Raw genomic sequence first — 16,515 nt, 5'->3', positions numbered from 1 at the left:
GGAAAAGCAAAAATTGCTTCCATTACATGAGGCAGCTAAATGCTTCCCTCATACACATAGGGCAATAGATAGAGCATGCTCCATCTGAAAACAATTTCATTTTGATCTATCAGAAACTGAAAGCTGATTCTGTATGTCCACACTCTTGTCAACATTTCCAGGATGACTATCCATATGCCTAATCTTTATTATGGATTTCCTGAAAGAAGCAGGAGCTGGGGAGAGAGAGTGCTGGGACTCACCAGGCTGCCGACAGAGGAAGGCAGCTGTAGGACGGGAGCTGAGACACTGAGAAACTCATCTTGTACACTCTTAACTCAGGAAGCAATATGACTCCCCGGGCTTAACTGGGGTCCACAGGGGCTTCTTAAAAATAGTATTTCATTTCAGTGTAGGACCCCTACATGTCTACTAAAGAAGAAGGTTAAAAATGTAAAACACATAAAACTCTATTATTAAATGTGAACTAACATGGGAGAGAAAGAGCAAAGGGCTGGACACGGCTCAGCAGCAGCAGCCTGCTCAGCCTGGGCTTGATCCCCAGAACTACAAGAAAAATCCAACACGCAGGTTTGTAAACAAGACTACTGAGCTCTGACTATCAAATATGATTTACGAAAGTCAAAGAATATGTAGTATATATAGGGAAGATAGAACAAAAAGTAGATCTGTGACTCTACTCCTCAATTTAATGCCTTAATTGTCACAAGATTATTTCTAATTCACTGGTATAGAATTTTGTATGTAGATGCAAAATAAGTTTAATTCTAGATACAGTGGCATAGAATTCAAATGTAAATTTATTCTTTACCCACATTATATATGTATGTATAAATAAATATATATATATTTATTTTTATACTTCATATGAGGTATTGTACCCATATAACTCAATTATAATACAAAGTTTACTTCCAATACTTTGAAAGCGCTACGAGTTAGAGAGATGGCTCAGTGGTTAAGAGCACTGTCTGCTCTTCTAGCCTGCAGGCCTAATGCAGGTAAAGCATTGTATATACATAATAAATAAATAAATAATAAATCTTAGAAGAAGAAAGAAGAAGAAGAAGAAAGAAGAAGAAGAAGAAGAAGAAGAAGAAGAAGAAGCAAGAAGAAGAAGCAGCTATTGCAGGCTGTTTAGAATAAATAAGTTATACAAGTTAATTGTTAGCTGATCAAATCATGGTCATGTCAATCATTAGTCTACTTTTATTGCAAGAATATACATCTTAGGTGCAGCAGATGAATATTCTGTAGAAAGATAAGGTAGGATAGTTAGATAAGGTCATCAAAAACCTCAGAGACATACAGAATATAGCATTTAAAATGTTTCATTATTTTAAAGATTCACTGACAATCAGACAGGTAACACCTGGCAATACCCAGACTGCCTCACAAAGAACCTCCTTCTGGAGATGGCTTCAAATGAGGCAAACAAGCCACTGGGCAAGATGTCCTTGTTTATACCACAGACAGAATTCTGCCTAAAAAAGGGATATGCTTGGATGCAGGCAGTCGACAGCCAAACTCTGCCAAGACAGGGTGAGCAAGTCCTCAACAGTTCCTGCCTCACAAATATGTCTGTCAGATATATGGGGCCAGAAGGCTGAAGAAGGTGCTGCAACATAATAGAGAGTTTTGGGTGACTGTTCAGGTAGCAAACTGTCTCTGTCATCCTCTCATTTGGAAGCTACTAACCTGCACTCCTGGCATACTCAGGTAATCAAGTTTATTCCTTCTCAAGTCTCTAAAGGAGTTGAAGACCAAGTAGCTTAGTTTTATAATGAAGCTTAGTTGTTTAGGGGTCAAGATGTTTTTACGTCTAGATAGATGTTTTAAGTTGACAATGACAAGATGTGATGGAGACTGATTTACATTCAGAATTTTAGACTCATCAAGATAGGAAAAATGTTTTCTTCAAGGCTGTCAAATACAAACAGCTAAAACACTAAGAATGTAACATTTATATAATTCCCGATCGTGTCATGGTTCTTCTTCCTATAGGTAGTTTATTGTATATACATGGAATAATATAAAGGTATACGTAAAAAAATAAAAAAATTTTTAAAAGAATATGTAGTCTAACTTTTATAGAAATGCTAATAATAAAACTCAGTTAACAAAAGTAATTGGAATGATAAATTTAAAGGAAACTGAAAATTGATCACACACACACACACACACACACACACACAAAATCAGCTAACGACTAGGCAGGAAAAAAACTATTTCTAAATTAACGTGATGTTTCTTAGGTAGTTGGGGCCCCTGGATAGCTATGACCTATTGTGATAGAACACACCCCGGGGCTGTGACTAACAGATAGTGCCTAGCCTCAAGAACTCGTATGTGTATGTGTACTATATACTGTCTGAGTCTTCTCAAGTTAAAGGAAAACCAGAATGGCCAATCCCCTTCACTTAATGCTATGGTGTTCACTCTACTTTCTGTTTAGAACATCATAGCAACCTTCCTCAGGCCAGGCAGTGGTGGCACATGCCTTTACTCCCAGCACTCAGGAGGCAGAGGCAGGTGGATACTTTGAGTTCTTTGAGGCCATCCTGGTCTAAAGAGAGTTCCAGTTCAGGCAGGATACCCAGAAAAACCCGGTCTTGAAAAAAGCCAAGCCAACAACAACAACAAAGTTCCTATCCCCATCACATTCATCTAGGAATTATCAAGAGATAATAATAAATCTAATTTTCAGTAGGCAAAAGTTTCATAAAGCAGCAGTATCTTAGGGTGTATTATGACAGAGGAGGGATTTAGAATTCAGAGTACCTTCTTTTACTATTATAAAACAAAAAAGGGAAACATCCTACAGAAGTGGGGTCTCTGCAAATTCATATACTGCAATTACTCTTTACCCTTACAAAGTGGTTTAACATATGCTACAGAGCTATAAAAGTGGGGCTCTACTTAGCAGGCACTCCAGTGAACTCTCAGGCAGTATTTAAAACCCGTTCAGTTCTCCCCTACTGGTGCTGTGCAGGATGCCAAGGAGAAAACACCAGCATGCAACATTCACAACTGAGGCAGATGTACCTACTGGGGAAACAGTGGCAGGACTACAGAGGTAGCCAATGCTTTCTGGTTGGATCTGAGGTCTGATCCACAGGAGGGAATAGCTGGTACTGTAGACATGGTCAAAAGCCGGGGGCTAGGGACGTCAAAGGCCTAGTAGGGAAGGTACCACCACCTTTTGGTACATGGATATGATGTACTTGTTCATTGCTCTATACAATCATGGTCACAGACTAGAGTTGCTCTCCATTTTGGTCATAGAAGCCTCTTTCTATGGTTAGCAGTGACTATAGAGGCTCAAAAACGGTCAGAGTGCTGGAAGTGATATTACATGCTTGGTTCTAAATACAAGATCTACATTACCAACTCCTAGGTTCATGGATCATTACAGAAGAGAGAATGGGGCAGAGTGGGCTTTCACACTCCTGAACTCTCAGCAGGTGTGATCCTGTACAAGATTGGGCCCCTCAATACTGCATCCTGGAGGGAGGAGGAGCTGACAAACAGTGCTTGCTACTGCAGGGGAGGAGACATTTTCTTTTGTGATGTAGCCACTGTTGAAATGTCTGCACTCATAAATAACCTTCTATCCATGCTCATGTAAGTAACCCAATTAAACCCATTAACTCACAAACGAACAAGTCCTTCTCGGTACTTTGCAAGACATAATTCTAGGTGTGTGACCCCACAGAATTACAAAAATCGATAATTTACTCCAAATGTTCTGTTTCTTGTTAACTGCATGTAAACTCTCCTAGAATAAGCTGTGTGGCAGGCAGTGTGGTGGCCCTACTGTCACACACCTGAACCAGTTGAATATTAGGTCACAATCTTCAAACAGCAAGCGTATGTCTTAGTTTTGAGGTGTTCTCAACCACAAATTTGTGTGCAAAGGGCAGCAGAGACAACTACCTATCACAGTATGTCTTCCATGCAGATAAGTGCTTGCATCCGTATTCTTCCACCTTAGAAGTGTGATTCTCCTGGGCACAGGCACATTGCGCTGAAGCAGCAGAGGGCTACACCAGAGCTCTGACCTGAATGACTAACCTCAGTGCACTTCCTTTGTAGGGCCTGGGACTGCTGGGTTGAACAGCAATAGCTTGTTAGGAGGCTCATTTCTCATTTCTTACATTTTCACATTAAAGCACAAAGGATTTAAAGTATAATACACGCAGGCTACCATTTCTTTGCATTGTTTCTGCATTCAATTTTAAAACTTTTCATAACTACATTGAATATGTTTTAACTAAATTAACACAGCCTCAGTGAGCCAACCTGCTCTTGAAAGTCACGTACAAAACTAGAAGATTTACTATTAATCATAAGCAAACAACGCAACCCTAAAAAATTCAGGAGCTTAAACACAGAATCAAGGCAATAGTAAAAGTGCATAAGTAACCCATATGGCCCTTGACTGGCTTCCTGATGGTGGTGTACTGCCCTCCAGCCTGGCTATGCACAGGTTCCCTCACTGTACAGGAGACCGTAAGGGAAATCCAGTAGCTGTCATCCTAGCATCAACTGCAGGTGGGTGCAAAAGTGAGGAAGCAAGCCATTTCCTAAGGCAAACGCCAGAGCTCTGAACAGCGCAGAGTCCCATGAAAGTGGGACTGAGGCTCAAAGACCTGGAGGGTCAGGTGAAGCCTCCCAGGCCACAGCACTGAAGAGCAGCTTTCTCAGGCCACAGCTTAAGGAACTGCAGCTTAAATGTCTGGGATTTGATGGATTTATCTAAACACAGACGTTGGAGGTTGGTCTGGTGCTATGTATTGTGATGCTAATTATTGAGTCAAAAGATTTAATTGCTGCCCTGAACCTCACCTCCTTGACTGGCTGAATAAAAGGTCTATACCTAGGCAAGGCAGAACACAGGGCAAAGTGTAAGTTCAAGGGCTTTGAGCAGAGAGAATCTTGGGAAGGAGAGGCAGAGGAGATGGGGGAGGAAGGAGGGAGAAAATCACCACAGGACAGGAAAGACCATGAGGCCCAGGGGAGGAATCCTGAGGTACCACAGGCTATTATAAAGTACATCAGATGTCTGTGTCTATATTGATTGTAAAAGCAGGTAAGACAATACAGCAATAATAATTATAAGCCTAATAATAAACATTAGGCCGCACTTTTAAATTAACCTCAACAGATCACAAGATTCTTGCTGTTAAGCATGTAAAATGTGCTTATGTTGAATGGTGCCTAGAAAGCCATTCCTATGCCAGAATCTTACCAGCATTTAAAGACAAAGAAGAACTGTGCCAGGTACACAGCATGACATTGACAATGATACAGAACCCAAAACCAGGAACTAAGGAGACCTCATCTTTTATTGCTTCAGTCATTTTAAATATTGGTTGAAGGGCCTATCTAGTTGTTTGTTCACTATCTTTTTATATCAATTATATTCCCATTCCAGTATACATCAGCTATGCTTAGCCACTGATCATGTAATTCGTACAACGTCTTATGTTACTATTATTTAATGTCTGTCTGTAGACTTTATTTGGTGCCGTAATGAGAAACTGCCCTCTGATGGTCTACATTGTTCCAAAAGCATCCCTTTGGTAATAATGTCTCCTAACTCTAAGGCTCAACTTAACAGAGAAGGCCTGAAAAAGACAGGGAAGAAGCGAGTGGGCACTGCCAGGGCAACGCTGCCTCCACCTTGCGCAGAGCATGGAGAGAATGCCCCTTAGTACAGACAAACGAGGCAGCGATGGCTTCTATCTTCCTAGACTATTCATTTGCCCATCCATATTTATCTTATCTGTATGTGTGTGTACACATACAGGTATGTGCCGGGTATGTCAGATACTTTGATTTTCTCTTTCCATCATTAAGAGTCTCTGCGATCCAATGCTTTGGTCATCAGCCTTGGCTGTGAGTGCCTTTATCACTCAGCCATTTTGCTGGCCCTAAAGAGACTTTCTTATCGGGGATAATACTAAATCATAAAATGCCCGAAGCTCTTACTTTTTGTCAACATACTTCTATAATGATGAACACTGGTCAAGTCTTAAGTGGAATGAAACATTGCACAGTGTCATGCCATGGCTTTTACACATTTATTTTTCTACTTTTTTCACAACAGAAAATCAGGGGAGAGCGCACATGCAGCCATGGCTTTTAAATGCCACATTCTTTTCTGTTACTACCTAAAATGCAGCTCTATGGACATACAACTGTCAAAACTCATTCATATTTAAGCCACACAATTTATCTGTTCATTAAGCACACCTCAATTTATATTATAGATATGTAACTTTTAATCCCCATAACATTAAGATGCTGGTAACTTTCAGGTCATAAAAAGTAACAGATGTAAGTAAAAAGAACCTTTTCTAATTGTTTCATTCTAAATACAGGATGCATAATCAGCATTAAATAGAAAGATGTGAGAAAATTCAAATCTTGACGGCCCGCTCAGACCTTATGAGTAAGAATGACTTTTGATGAAATACTCAAGTGATCAGCAGCTACTTCCGATACCTAACAGAATATTTACACTAAGTTCAAAAGTACCACGTTTCTTAAAAAGATCATCACTACTGTATATTAGGGCGCATGTGTCCTTGCCTGTGTGGAGGGCAAGGCACAGCCCTTTGGAGTTGGGCAGGGCTCAGGATGTGCTTCATGCTTATCAAGTTATTTTTTCTCCTGCATCTGTTTCCCACAACAGTTTAGATTACAGGTACCTGTAATCATGACCAGATATTTCATAACTCTCTCATTAACCACTTTACTCCTCTATAAACACCAAATGTAGTAATTCTTTTTCTTTATGTCCCCCTCTCTCCCTCTCCTCCTTCCCCCATCGCTGTCCCTTCAGCCCCTTTCTAAACACAGACTCTCTGGCTGCCCTAGAACTGGAAGATGCCTCTCCCTACAGCACTGGAATTAAAAGTGTGTACTGCCCTACCCACAGCTGCCTCTCTCTGAGTTCTTGAGGTCACTTGCCATCCTGCAACAGTCTCAGCATGCTTTAGCAGCAGCTGTTTTCATCAGTTTTAACAGCAACTCTAAACAAATTGTTTTTCAACTCAAGCAAGGTTTCCAGAGAGCTATAAATATTGGCTTCGTGCTAATTCAGTACACGATCAAGCTAGTTTATATAACCTAATAACTTTCTCACAATCAAAGAGATCAGCTTTGAACAACAATATGAAGAAACAGCGAAAACAGTATAAATGACAACACAAAATACTTCCTGGCATTTCAATCAAGTGTTTCTTCTAATTACATTCTTTTAAAAGAACTTGTGTTTAAAAGAGCCTACAACTGAGGGGGCTATAGAGGTGGCTCAGTGGTTAAGAACACTAGCTTTCATTTAGAGGACCTGGCTTCGATTCCAGCACCCACGTAGCGGCTTATAACTGCCTGCAACTCCAGTTCCAAGGGGTCCAATACCTTCTTCAGCCCTATGAAGGCACCAAGCACACAAGTGGTGCACAGACATGTGTTTAGGAAAAACACTCATCTACAAAAGCACATAAAATAAAAATTAATAAACCTTTAAAAGAGAGCTACAACACAGGAAAAAAAGAACATTAAACTCATTCACCTGTTCAAATAACACCTTAAACATTGTTGGGAATGATGCCTAAGCAAGGTAGGCAGTAACAAAAGACAACCTCCTCCTCCATTCAAAGGTCATTATTGGGGTTATGACTTCACCCATCATCCATCCAACAAATACTCTCATGAGCCAGCTACATGTGAATCCATGCTGTAAGTAGAGATATACCACTAAGCAGAACAGAGGCCCACTTCTTGTGAGGTCTATTGTGGTAAAGAAAGACAAGGAAACAAACACATCAAGTGAATTTAAAGGGGAAAAATGCTGACTAGTGGCTCATACCAGCAACTGAGCATTTGGCAACTGAGGCAGCAAGACTGCAGTAAGTTCAAAAGACAGTATGAGACCCCATGTCCAAACAAAGGAATCCTAGTGCCCGGGGAATGGAGACCAGTGCATGGTAGCTTCCTTGCTGGCCAAGACTGACTACTTCATTGATTGTAGACTAAGGTGAGGCCTATCTTGGGAAAAAGGGACTAAGGAACACCTGAGGTCGTCCTCTAGTCTCTACACATGTTCAGTGGAACTTTGGAGTTACAAGTGGAAAAGACATGCCAGGATATGTATTCAGTGCAGAGCCACAGCCACCAGCTGTGTCTATAGAAGACTGCATTCTTACCTGTTCGATCTCTTTTGTTTTTGATGCAATTGCTTTAGAGCGACTGCTGAGCTGGTCATCTGATGTGCTTGACTCGGGTTCTTCTGTCTGGTCAATAAATAAGGGTGCTGTGGACCCCTCCTTGAAAATAGAGTAAGTCTTGAGTTATTTTCTTAAAGGACAGATAGTGTTTGAGATGGTGTATGTTGTCACCAAGAGAAGATTATATTAAAAGTGCTGTTTAATCAATTTTAAGAAAAAAATGTACACTGCCATGATACATAATAGGCATATGTGAAGACTAGAGGACATAATTAATACTTTTGTAATTTTTATAATACCAAACCTTATGCTGTTCTAAAATTATGATAAATATACTAAATATAGATTAAGATATAGATTAAAAAGGTTCTGTCCTATTGTTATTCCTTAAACCATCTATTTATGAATATGGACCAATGAGAAGAAAGGGCCCAAATATAAATGAGAGCACAGGCTCGCATACAGGAGCGGTGAGAGAAAGCATGGGACACACTCCAACTTCACAAGCTAAACTCCTTGTTCCTTTACTCAGAACCATCAGAAACAATGCACCATCTCAACACCAGTAAGTTCTGTCACAAACAATCCAGTAGTGGGTAAGTAATACAGAAGCAATCAGACTAACCCTCTTCACACAAATACACAGGTGTTCTGACTGATTTACTGTCAAGTTGACACAAGCTAGAGTCAGAGAGAAATGAGCCTCAGTTGGGAAAATGCCTCCATGAGAACCAGCTGTAAGGCATTTTCTCAGTGAGTGATCAATGGGAGAGGGCCCAGCCCATGGGAGGTAGAGCCATCCCTGGGCTGGTGGTCCTGGATTCTATAGGAAAGCAGGCTGAGCAAGCCATGGGAATCGAGGCAATAAGCAGCACCTCTCCATGGCCTCTGCATCAGGCCCTGCCTCCAGGTCCCTGTCTCACTTGAGTTCCTGTCCTGACTTAAGATGAACGTCAATGTGGAAGGGTAAGCAGAGTAAGCCCTTTCCTCCCCAACTTGCTCTGCGGTCATGGTGTTTCCGTTGTGACAAAGACAGAAATTCAATGGAGAAGGATTAGAATTAAATGAGATCATAAACCAAATAGATGTAACAGACATCCACAAACATCTCACTAGAACACTAAAGAACACTATTTCTATAAGCAGCCAGTAGAAATTTGTCCACAGTTGACCACATTTTAAAATACAAAGCAAATCTCAACAAATCTAGAAAGAATGACATGACAACCTGCATTCCATCTGACCAGAAAGGGATAAAGCTTGATACCAGCAACAGAAACTACAGAAAGAACACAAACTCAGAGATTTAACAACACACCACTGAGTGATAATTGGATCACTGAAGAAATCAAGAAGGGGGTAAAAATCCTAGAATTGCAGACAATGTTCCAAAACCTATGGGACACAATAAAGGCAATCCTAAATGTTTACACAACCAAGTGCCTACATCAAAAAAATTTGTGGGTCTGGAGAGATGGCTCAGTGGTTAAGAACACCGCCTGCTCTTCCAAAGGTCCTGAGTTCAATTCCCAGCAAGGACACAGTGGCTTACAACCATCTATAATGTAATCTGATGCCCTCTTCTGGCCTGTGGTGTACATGCAGACAGAACACTGTATACATAATAATAAATAAATTTTAAAACTTTTTGTGACATTTCAAGTAACTACTGATGCACCCGAAGGCGCTTGGGGAAAAAGGAACAAACAAAACCCCAAATAGCAGACAAAAAGAGATCATCAAAATCAAGGCTGAGGGCTAGAGAGCCAGCAAAAAGCTAAAAGCACTGGCTGTTCCTCTAAAGACCCAAATTCGATTTCCAGAACCCACGACAATTCACACCAAGTAGAACTTCAGTTCCAGGGGATCCAATGCCTTGTGTTTTGACGTAAATGCAGGCAAAACCGCCCATAAACATAAGAAACTAATTTTTAAAAAATCAGGGATAAAAGTGGGTGCTGGAAGGACCCTGCTGTTTGAGTTTGCAGTCCTCCCTGTCCAGAGACATTCTGAGAGGGAGGTATAGGACTCCCTCCCCCAGCAGGGCCTCCAGCTCTGCCTGACATCATATGGAGAGTGTCTGTAGACATAGACGCCCTAAACCACATCTGATAAATGGCCCTTGACACAGCTCCTGCACCTATAGTAATTAAGTACTGTATTCCCGGTCATATGAAAGGAGCATGGTGCTAGATGCAACCAATCATCCTTGAAGTTCCTGGTTTGAACAAATTATGACCACCTATCCTAGAAGCCCCACACCTACTCCCCAAGGGCTATACAGCCTTTGTTCTCTCTGATTAAAGTTGAACTCATTCCCAGAGTGGTTCCCGTTCAATCTCTGTCTGCACACGGCCTTCCAAACCCTGTGCCTTGTCTTCTGCTCTTCTTTCCTCAATGTGCTGGTGGCCACTGACTCCCCACCCCAAGAGAAAAGAAAAATCACAAATTGGGGGGAGAGGTTTGAAAGATATGAAAGTGTATGTAATGATACCACATTGTAACATATGAAGGTCTTAATGAATTAAAAAAAGGAAAAAGAAAAAGAAAAAAGAGCACCAGTGAGAGGGAGAATAATATAAGTACTGGGATATAAATAAAATCAAAGTATCTTATATTTGTATGAAATATAATGAAACTCGTTTTATATAATTAGTATATAATTATACAATAACTTATAAATACAAAATTTTCTATTTTACTCCTTAAAAAAAATTGGGCTGAAATAATAAAACATAAACTAAAAGAATTAAATAAAGAGCTGGTTCTATGAAAAAAAATAAAACAGTGACAAATGCTTTGCCAAATTAACAAGAGAAAGAAAAACTCAAGTTTGTAAAACTAGAAACGAAAAAGGAAGCAAACAGATACCCATGAAATTCAGAAAACCATAAAGATATACTTTTAAAACTATTACCTAGAGGCTAGAGAGATGGCTCAGCAGTGCCCTTGCAGAAGTCAAGGTTCAATTCCTACCACCCACATGGCAGTTATGGTCTGTAATTCTGGTCCCAAGGGATCCAATACCCATTTCTGGCCTCTGAAGGCACCAGGCACATACATTCAGACAAAAACTCATACATATAAATAAATAGAAAACTTTAAACCTCTATTACATCAAACTGGAGAATCTAGAAGAAATGAACTAATTTCTAGGTGTATGAAACACAGCAAAATTAAACAAAGATGAACTAGACAGATGAAAGGGTCCATTAGCAGCAATGAGCCAGGAGTAGTAGTAAAGTCTCCCAACCAGTGTTCTCACCCCAGGATTCTATCAGTACCCCAGTACTATGTAAATTGTTCCGTAAAGTAGAAAAAACCAGAAGTCTTCCAAAGTGCTTTATGAAGCCAACACTGATACTAATACCAGAGAAAGTCACAACAACAGCCATACATACATACATACACACACACACACACACACACACACACAATACAAGGATCTCCCTGGTGAGCACAGATAAAAAGTTCTCAACAAAATATTAGCAAACTGAACTTAAGACCATATCAAAGAGCATTTATCAGGACCAAGCTGGCTTTATTCAAGAGATGTGGGGTTGGTTCAAAATATGTAAACCACACAATCATCTCACGACATGCATCCTTTCCTGATTAAAGGTCTCACGAACTTACAGACAGAGCATATCTCTGTATAAACAAAACCTACAGTAAGCATGGTGTTATGAAGGAAAACTCAAAGCATCCCATTAAGATCAGGGACAAGGCAAGGGGTCCACTGGGTCAACTACTTTTCAATACCGAGCTTGAAATCTTAGCTAGAGCAGTAAGATATGCAAAGGAAATAAGAGCTATAAACAGAAAAGGAAGTCAAACTATCCTTATTTACAGACAATATTATTCTGTGCATGAAACCCTAAGGACTTTCCACTGCTGTGATAAACACTATTACCATTCTCTCAGTGGGCACGAAAAAGGGTTTATTTGACTTATACACATCCTGCTCACAGTCCAGCACTGAGGGGAGCCAAGGCAGAAACTAAAGCACAAACCATGGAGGAACACTGCTTCCTGGCTTGCTTCACATGCCTTTGTATATACCCAGGACTACCTGCTTTGGGGACACACGCTCCCCCCACCCCCATAAGCTGGGCCATCCCATATCAACTAATCAATCAAATGCCCTACCAGCTATGTAAGTCCATGTGCCTGCTTGTCTGTATGTGCACTATGCCCATGTAGTACGCATAGGGGCCAGAAACGGACATCAGCTGGAGTTACTGGTAGTTGTGAGTGCTGAGAACTCAAACTGGGTAAAATGTTATTTGCCAGGGAGCCCTCTCTGCAGCTGCACCACCCCATCCCACCCCCACCACATTCTTATTGACAAATATTTTCAGAAAAGTAACAAGATACAAAAATATCTGAAACCTTGAAACTGCTAGAGCAGTGGCTCTCAACATCCTGATGCCGTGACCCTTTAGAACAGTTCCTTATTTCATGGTGACCACCCAATCCTAAAATTAGTCTGTTACTACTTTATAACTACTTTTTTAAATTTTTTTTATTAATTTATTCTTGTTACATCTCAATGTTTATCCCATCCCTTGTATCCTCCCATTCTTCCCTCCCTCCCATTTTCCCATTATTCCCCTCCCCTATGACTGTTCCTGAGGGGAATTACCTCCCCCTGTATATGCTCATAGGGTATCAAGTCTCTTCTTGGCAACCTGCTGTTCTTCCTCTGAGTGCCACCAGGTCTCTCCCTCCAGGGGACATGGTCAAATGTGAGGCACCAGAGTACGTGAGAAAGTCATATCCCACTCTCCACTCAACTGTGGAGAATGTTCTGACCATTGGCTAGATCTGGGTAGGGCTTTAAAGTTTACCGCCTGTATTGTCCTTGGCTGGTGCCTTAGTTTGAGCGGGACCCCTGGGCCCAAATCTGCCTATCATAATGTTCTACTTGTAGGTTTCTAGGACCCTCTGGATTCTTCTACTTTGCTATTCTCCCAAGCTTCTCTCATCTAGAGTCCCAATAGGATGTCCTCCCCTCTGTCCCAGTTTCCTGGTAAGTGAAGGCTTTCCTGGGACATGCCCCTTGGACTAGTATGCAGATATAAGTGAGTATATACCATTTGAGTCTTTCTGCTTCTAGGTTAACTCACTCATTATGATCATTTCTAGCTCAATCCATTTATCCACAAATTTCGGGAATTCCTTGTTTTTAATAGCTGAGTAGTATTCCATAGTGTATATGTACCACAGTTTCTTTATCCATTCTTCTACTGATGGACACTTAGGCTGTTCCATGTTCTGGCTATTATGAATAAGGCTGCTATGAACATGGTTGAGCAAATTTTCTTGTTGTGTGCTGGACCATCTTCTGGGTATATTCCAAGGAGTGGAATAGCTGGGTCTTGAGGAAGCCCTGTTCCCATTTTTCTGAGATAGCACCAGATAGATTTCCAAAGTGGCTGTACTAGTTTGCATTCCCACCAGCAATGAAGGAGTGTTCCTCTCTCCCCACATCCTCGCCAGCATGTGGTGTCACTTGAATTTTTGATCTTAGCCATTCTGATGGGTGTAAGATAGAATCTCAGAGTTGTTTTGATTTGCATTTCCCTGATGACTAAGGAGGTTGAGCATTTCTTTAAGTGTTTCTCAGCCATTTGATATTCCTCTGTTGAAAATTCTCTGTTTAGTTCCAAGCCCCATTTCTCAATTGGGTTATTTGGTTTGGTGGTGTTTAATTTCTTGAGTTCTTTATATATTTTGGATTTTAGACCTTTGTCAGATGTAGGGTTGGTGAAGATCTTTTCCCAGTCTGTAGGCTGTCGCTTTGTTCTCTTGACAGTGTCTCCTGCCTTACAGAAGCTTCTCAGCCTCATACTTTATAACTACTTTTGCTATGATTATGAATCATCATATAAATAGCTGTTTTCTTACTGCCTTAGGCAACCTCCGTGGAAGAGTCATTTGCCCCCTCAGTGTGGCCACCACTGAGAATCACTGTGATAGAAGGAAAAGTACGAAGTACATGGCGACAAACAGGCACAGGTAGAGACTTTCTGAATAGCGCCTGGTAATGCAGAAAATAAGGCTAGCAACCGACAGACAAGATCTCGTGAAACAAAAACACTTATGTACAGCAAAGGAAACTGTCAAGCAGTGAAGAGGAACCCAAGAGAATGGGAGAGAAATCTTTGCAAGCTAGACATGGAACAAAGGATTAGTGTCTACCATACACAAAGTACTGAAAAACATAAAGAAAACAACTCAATTTTAAAATGGGTTATGAAACTCCAATTTCTTAAAAGATCTCCAAATGGCTAGTAAACATTCTTAACTATAACAGAAATGCAAATGAAATCTATTCTAAAATCCTACCTCACCTCAGAGTGACCACCACCACCAAAAATAGGAATGGCAACAAATGGTGTAGCTGTGAGGACACAGGGACCCCTAACACTGCTGGTGAGAGCGTAAAGTAGTAGCCACTTCAAACGTTGATCTACAACTCTCCCAAAAGACAAACAACAAAAAACCAACACAACACAATAAAACGAGAACTAGAAATAGAACTCCCATTTTACCCCACTATGCCTCTCTTGGGCATAAGCCCTAGGGACTTTATATTGTTACAGAGAGAGTTGTGCACCCATGTCTACCGCCACACTGTTCACAACGGCAAAGAAGCAGAATCAAGCTAGATGTCCATCTCCTGATAAATATCAATGTGGTACACAAGCACAACTGAACATCACTCAACTGTAAAGAAAAATCATGAAGTATACAGGTAATGGAACTTGAAAAAATTATACTGAGGTCACACAGGCACCAAAAGACAAATGCTACACATTCTCTCTCCTGCGTGGGTCCTAGCTTCAAATCCTTCATTTTGTGTGCTTAACTGGAGTACATATGGAAGCTGGGAAGCTAAGAGACAGGCCATCAGGGTGCATTCAGAGATAGGGGAGTACATGGCCACTGATGGGCATTTCAAGTCTTAGTAATGACCCATGTGTACCTGGGCAGCACAAACTAGACTCACTGGGTTTAAACAAAAACAAAAATGCGACAACAAAAAGCTGGGAAGGAAAGAGGAGATATGTTCAGGGAAGCCCAGCTGTGGTCAGAATGGAGGAAGAGATTGAACAATACATATGATCAAGATACATTGTATATATGTATGAGATTTTCAATGAAAATTAAAATACAATTTAAAGATGCACCCAAAGGCAATGTCAGGGGTGAGCCCTCTGCTATTTGGTCATGTGAGGAGCAGCTCTCCTCCCTCCAGAGTATGAAGGCTAACAGCACCTTGACCTTGGGCTTCCCTGAATCCTGGACTATAAGAAGTTCTGGACTGCATCAACTGCCCAGTCTCAAGTATCCTGGTTCAGCTGCACAAGTGAACAACACACTATCATACACTCAAAAGACTCAAGTTTGGGAGCATAATGCACAATCATGGGTAACAGGAGATTTTGTAAGAATCAAAAAGCAAGTAAGGCAAAAGAATGGAGCTGGCAAATGGTTTAGCAGGCACAAGTGCCTGATGACTCAAGTCTGACCCCTGCATCCCACAGTGGACAGAGAGAACTCCAAAACGTTGTTCACTGACGTCCATATACTTAGTAGCATACACTCACCACTCACAACACACACACACACACACACACACACACACACACACAATTTAAAAAAAAAAAAGGCAAGCTAGATTACTAGGGGGTGAAGGTATTTGCAGCTCAAGGTCTGGCGACTGGAGGTCATCTGACTAGGTCTTATACGAAGACAGATGACTAGACCATACGTATTCATGTGTAAGTGAAACCTTCCTTACATACCAAAAAACTAAATAAACAAGAAGTTAGTCTAACTCTCAAGTTGGACCTCTGAAGTACATGTATCTTCTGTTTATAAAACTTAGTCTAAATTATTACAATAATCAACATTAAGTAAATAATCCAACATTTCCCATCTATGCTACAAGTATTATTAAGTGCTTAGAATAGCTTGATGTATTCGACGTATTTACTTAAGATACGCAAAAATATCTCTACACCTAAATCAAAAAACTTTGAGCTGTTTAAGAGATTATTACCTAAATAACAAACCAGCATGCACACACACAAAACAAACAAAAGGGAGAAAATTCAGACATTCATAAGCCAGTCTTTCTGGACTTGTCTAACCGTTTGACCCATGCACACTATGCAGGAGGCATTTGGGGAATGATCCTCTTAGGATGCATCAAGGTGTGGGTTAGAACTGTTACACACTGAACAATCCTGTCTACTGTAACACCTTT

The 16,515-nt window shown here is 40.7% G+C and overlaps 1 protein-coding gene across 4 annotated transcripts in view; it reads right to left on the bottom strand.

Moving 5' to 3' along the window:
* Positions 1-8,109: 8,109 nt before the first annotated feature.
* The window catches only part of Pphln1 (periphilin 1), a 60,216-nt gene continuing 51,810 nt past the window's right edge, over positions 8,110-16,515 (bottom strand). For all 4 annotated transcript variants that reach the window (XM_051160246.1, XM_051160245.1, XM_051160247.1 and 1 more), the window contains one exon: positions 8,110-8,336. In XM_051160246.1, the coding sequence (XP_051016203.1) occupies positions 8,115-8,336 (222 nt within the window). In that variant the 3' untranslated portion in view covers positions 8,110-8,114. The remainder of the gene's footprint in view (positions 8,337-16,515) is intronic.

The sequence above is a fragment of the Acomys russatus genome, chromosome 17 (genome assembly GCF_903995435.1).
Source record: "Acomys russatus chromosome 17, mAcoRus1.1, whole genome shotgun sequence".
Classification (NCBI taxonomy): Eukaryota; Metazoa; Chordata; class Mammalia; order Rodentia; family Muridae; genus Acomys; species Acomys russatus.
Note: the sequence above shows the minus strand (reverse complement) of the source record. Positions and strands in the feature narration are given on the sequence as shown.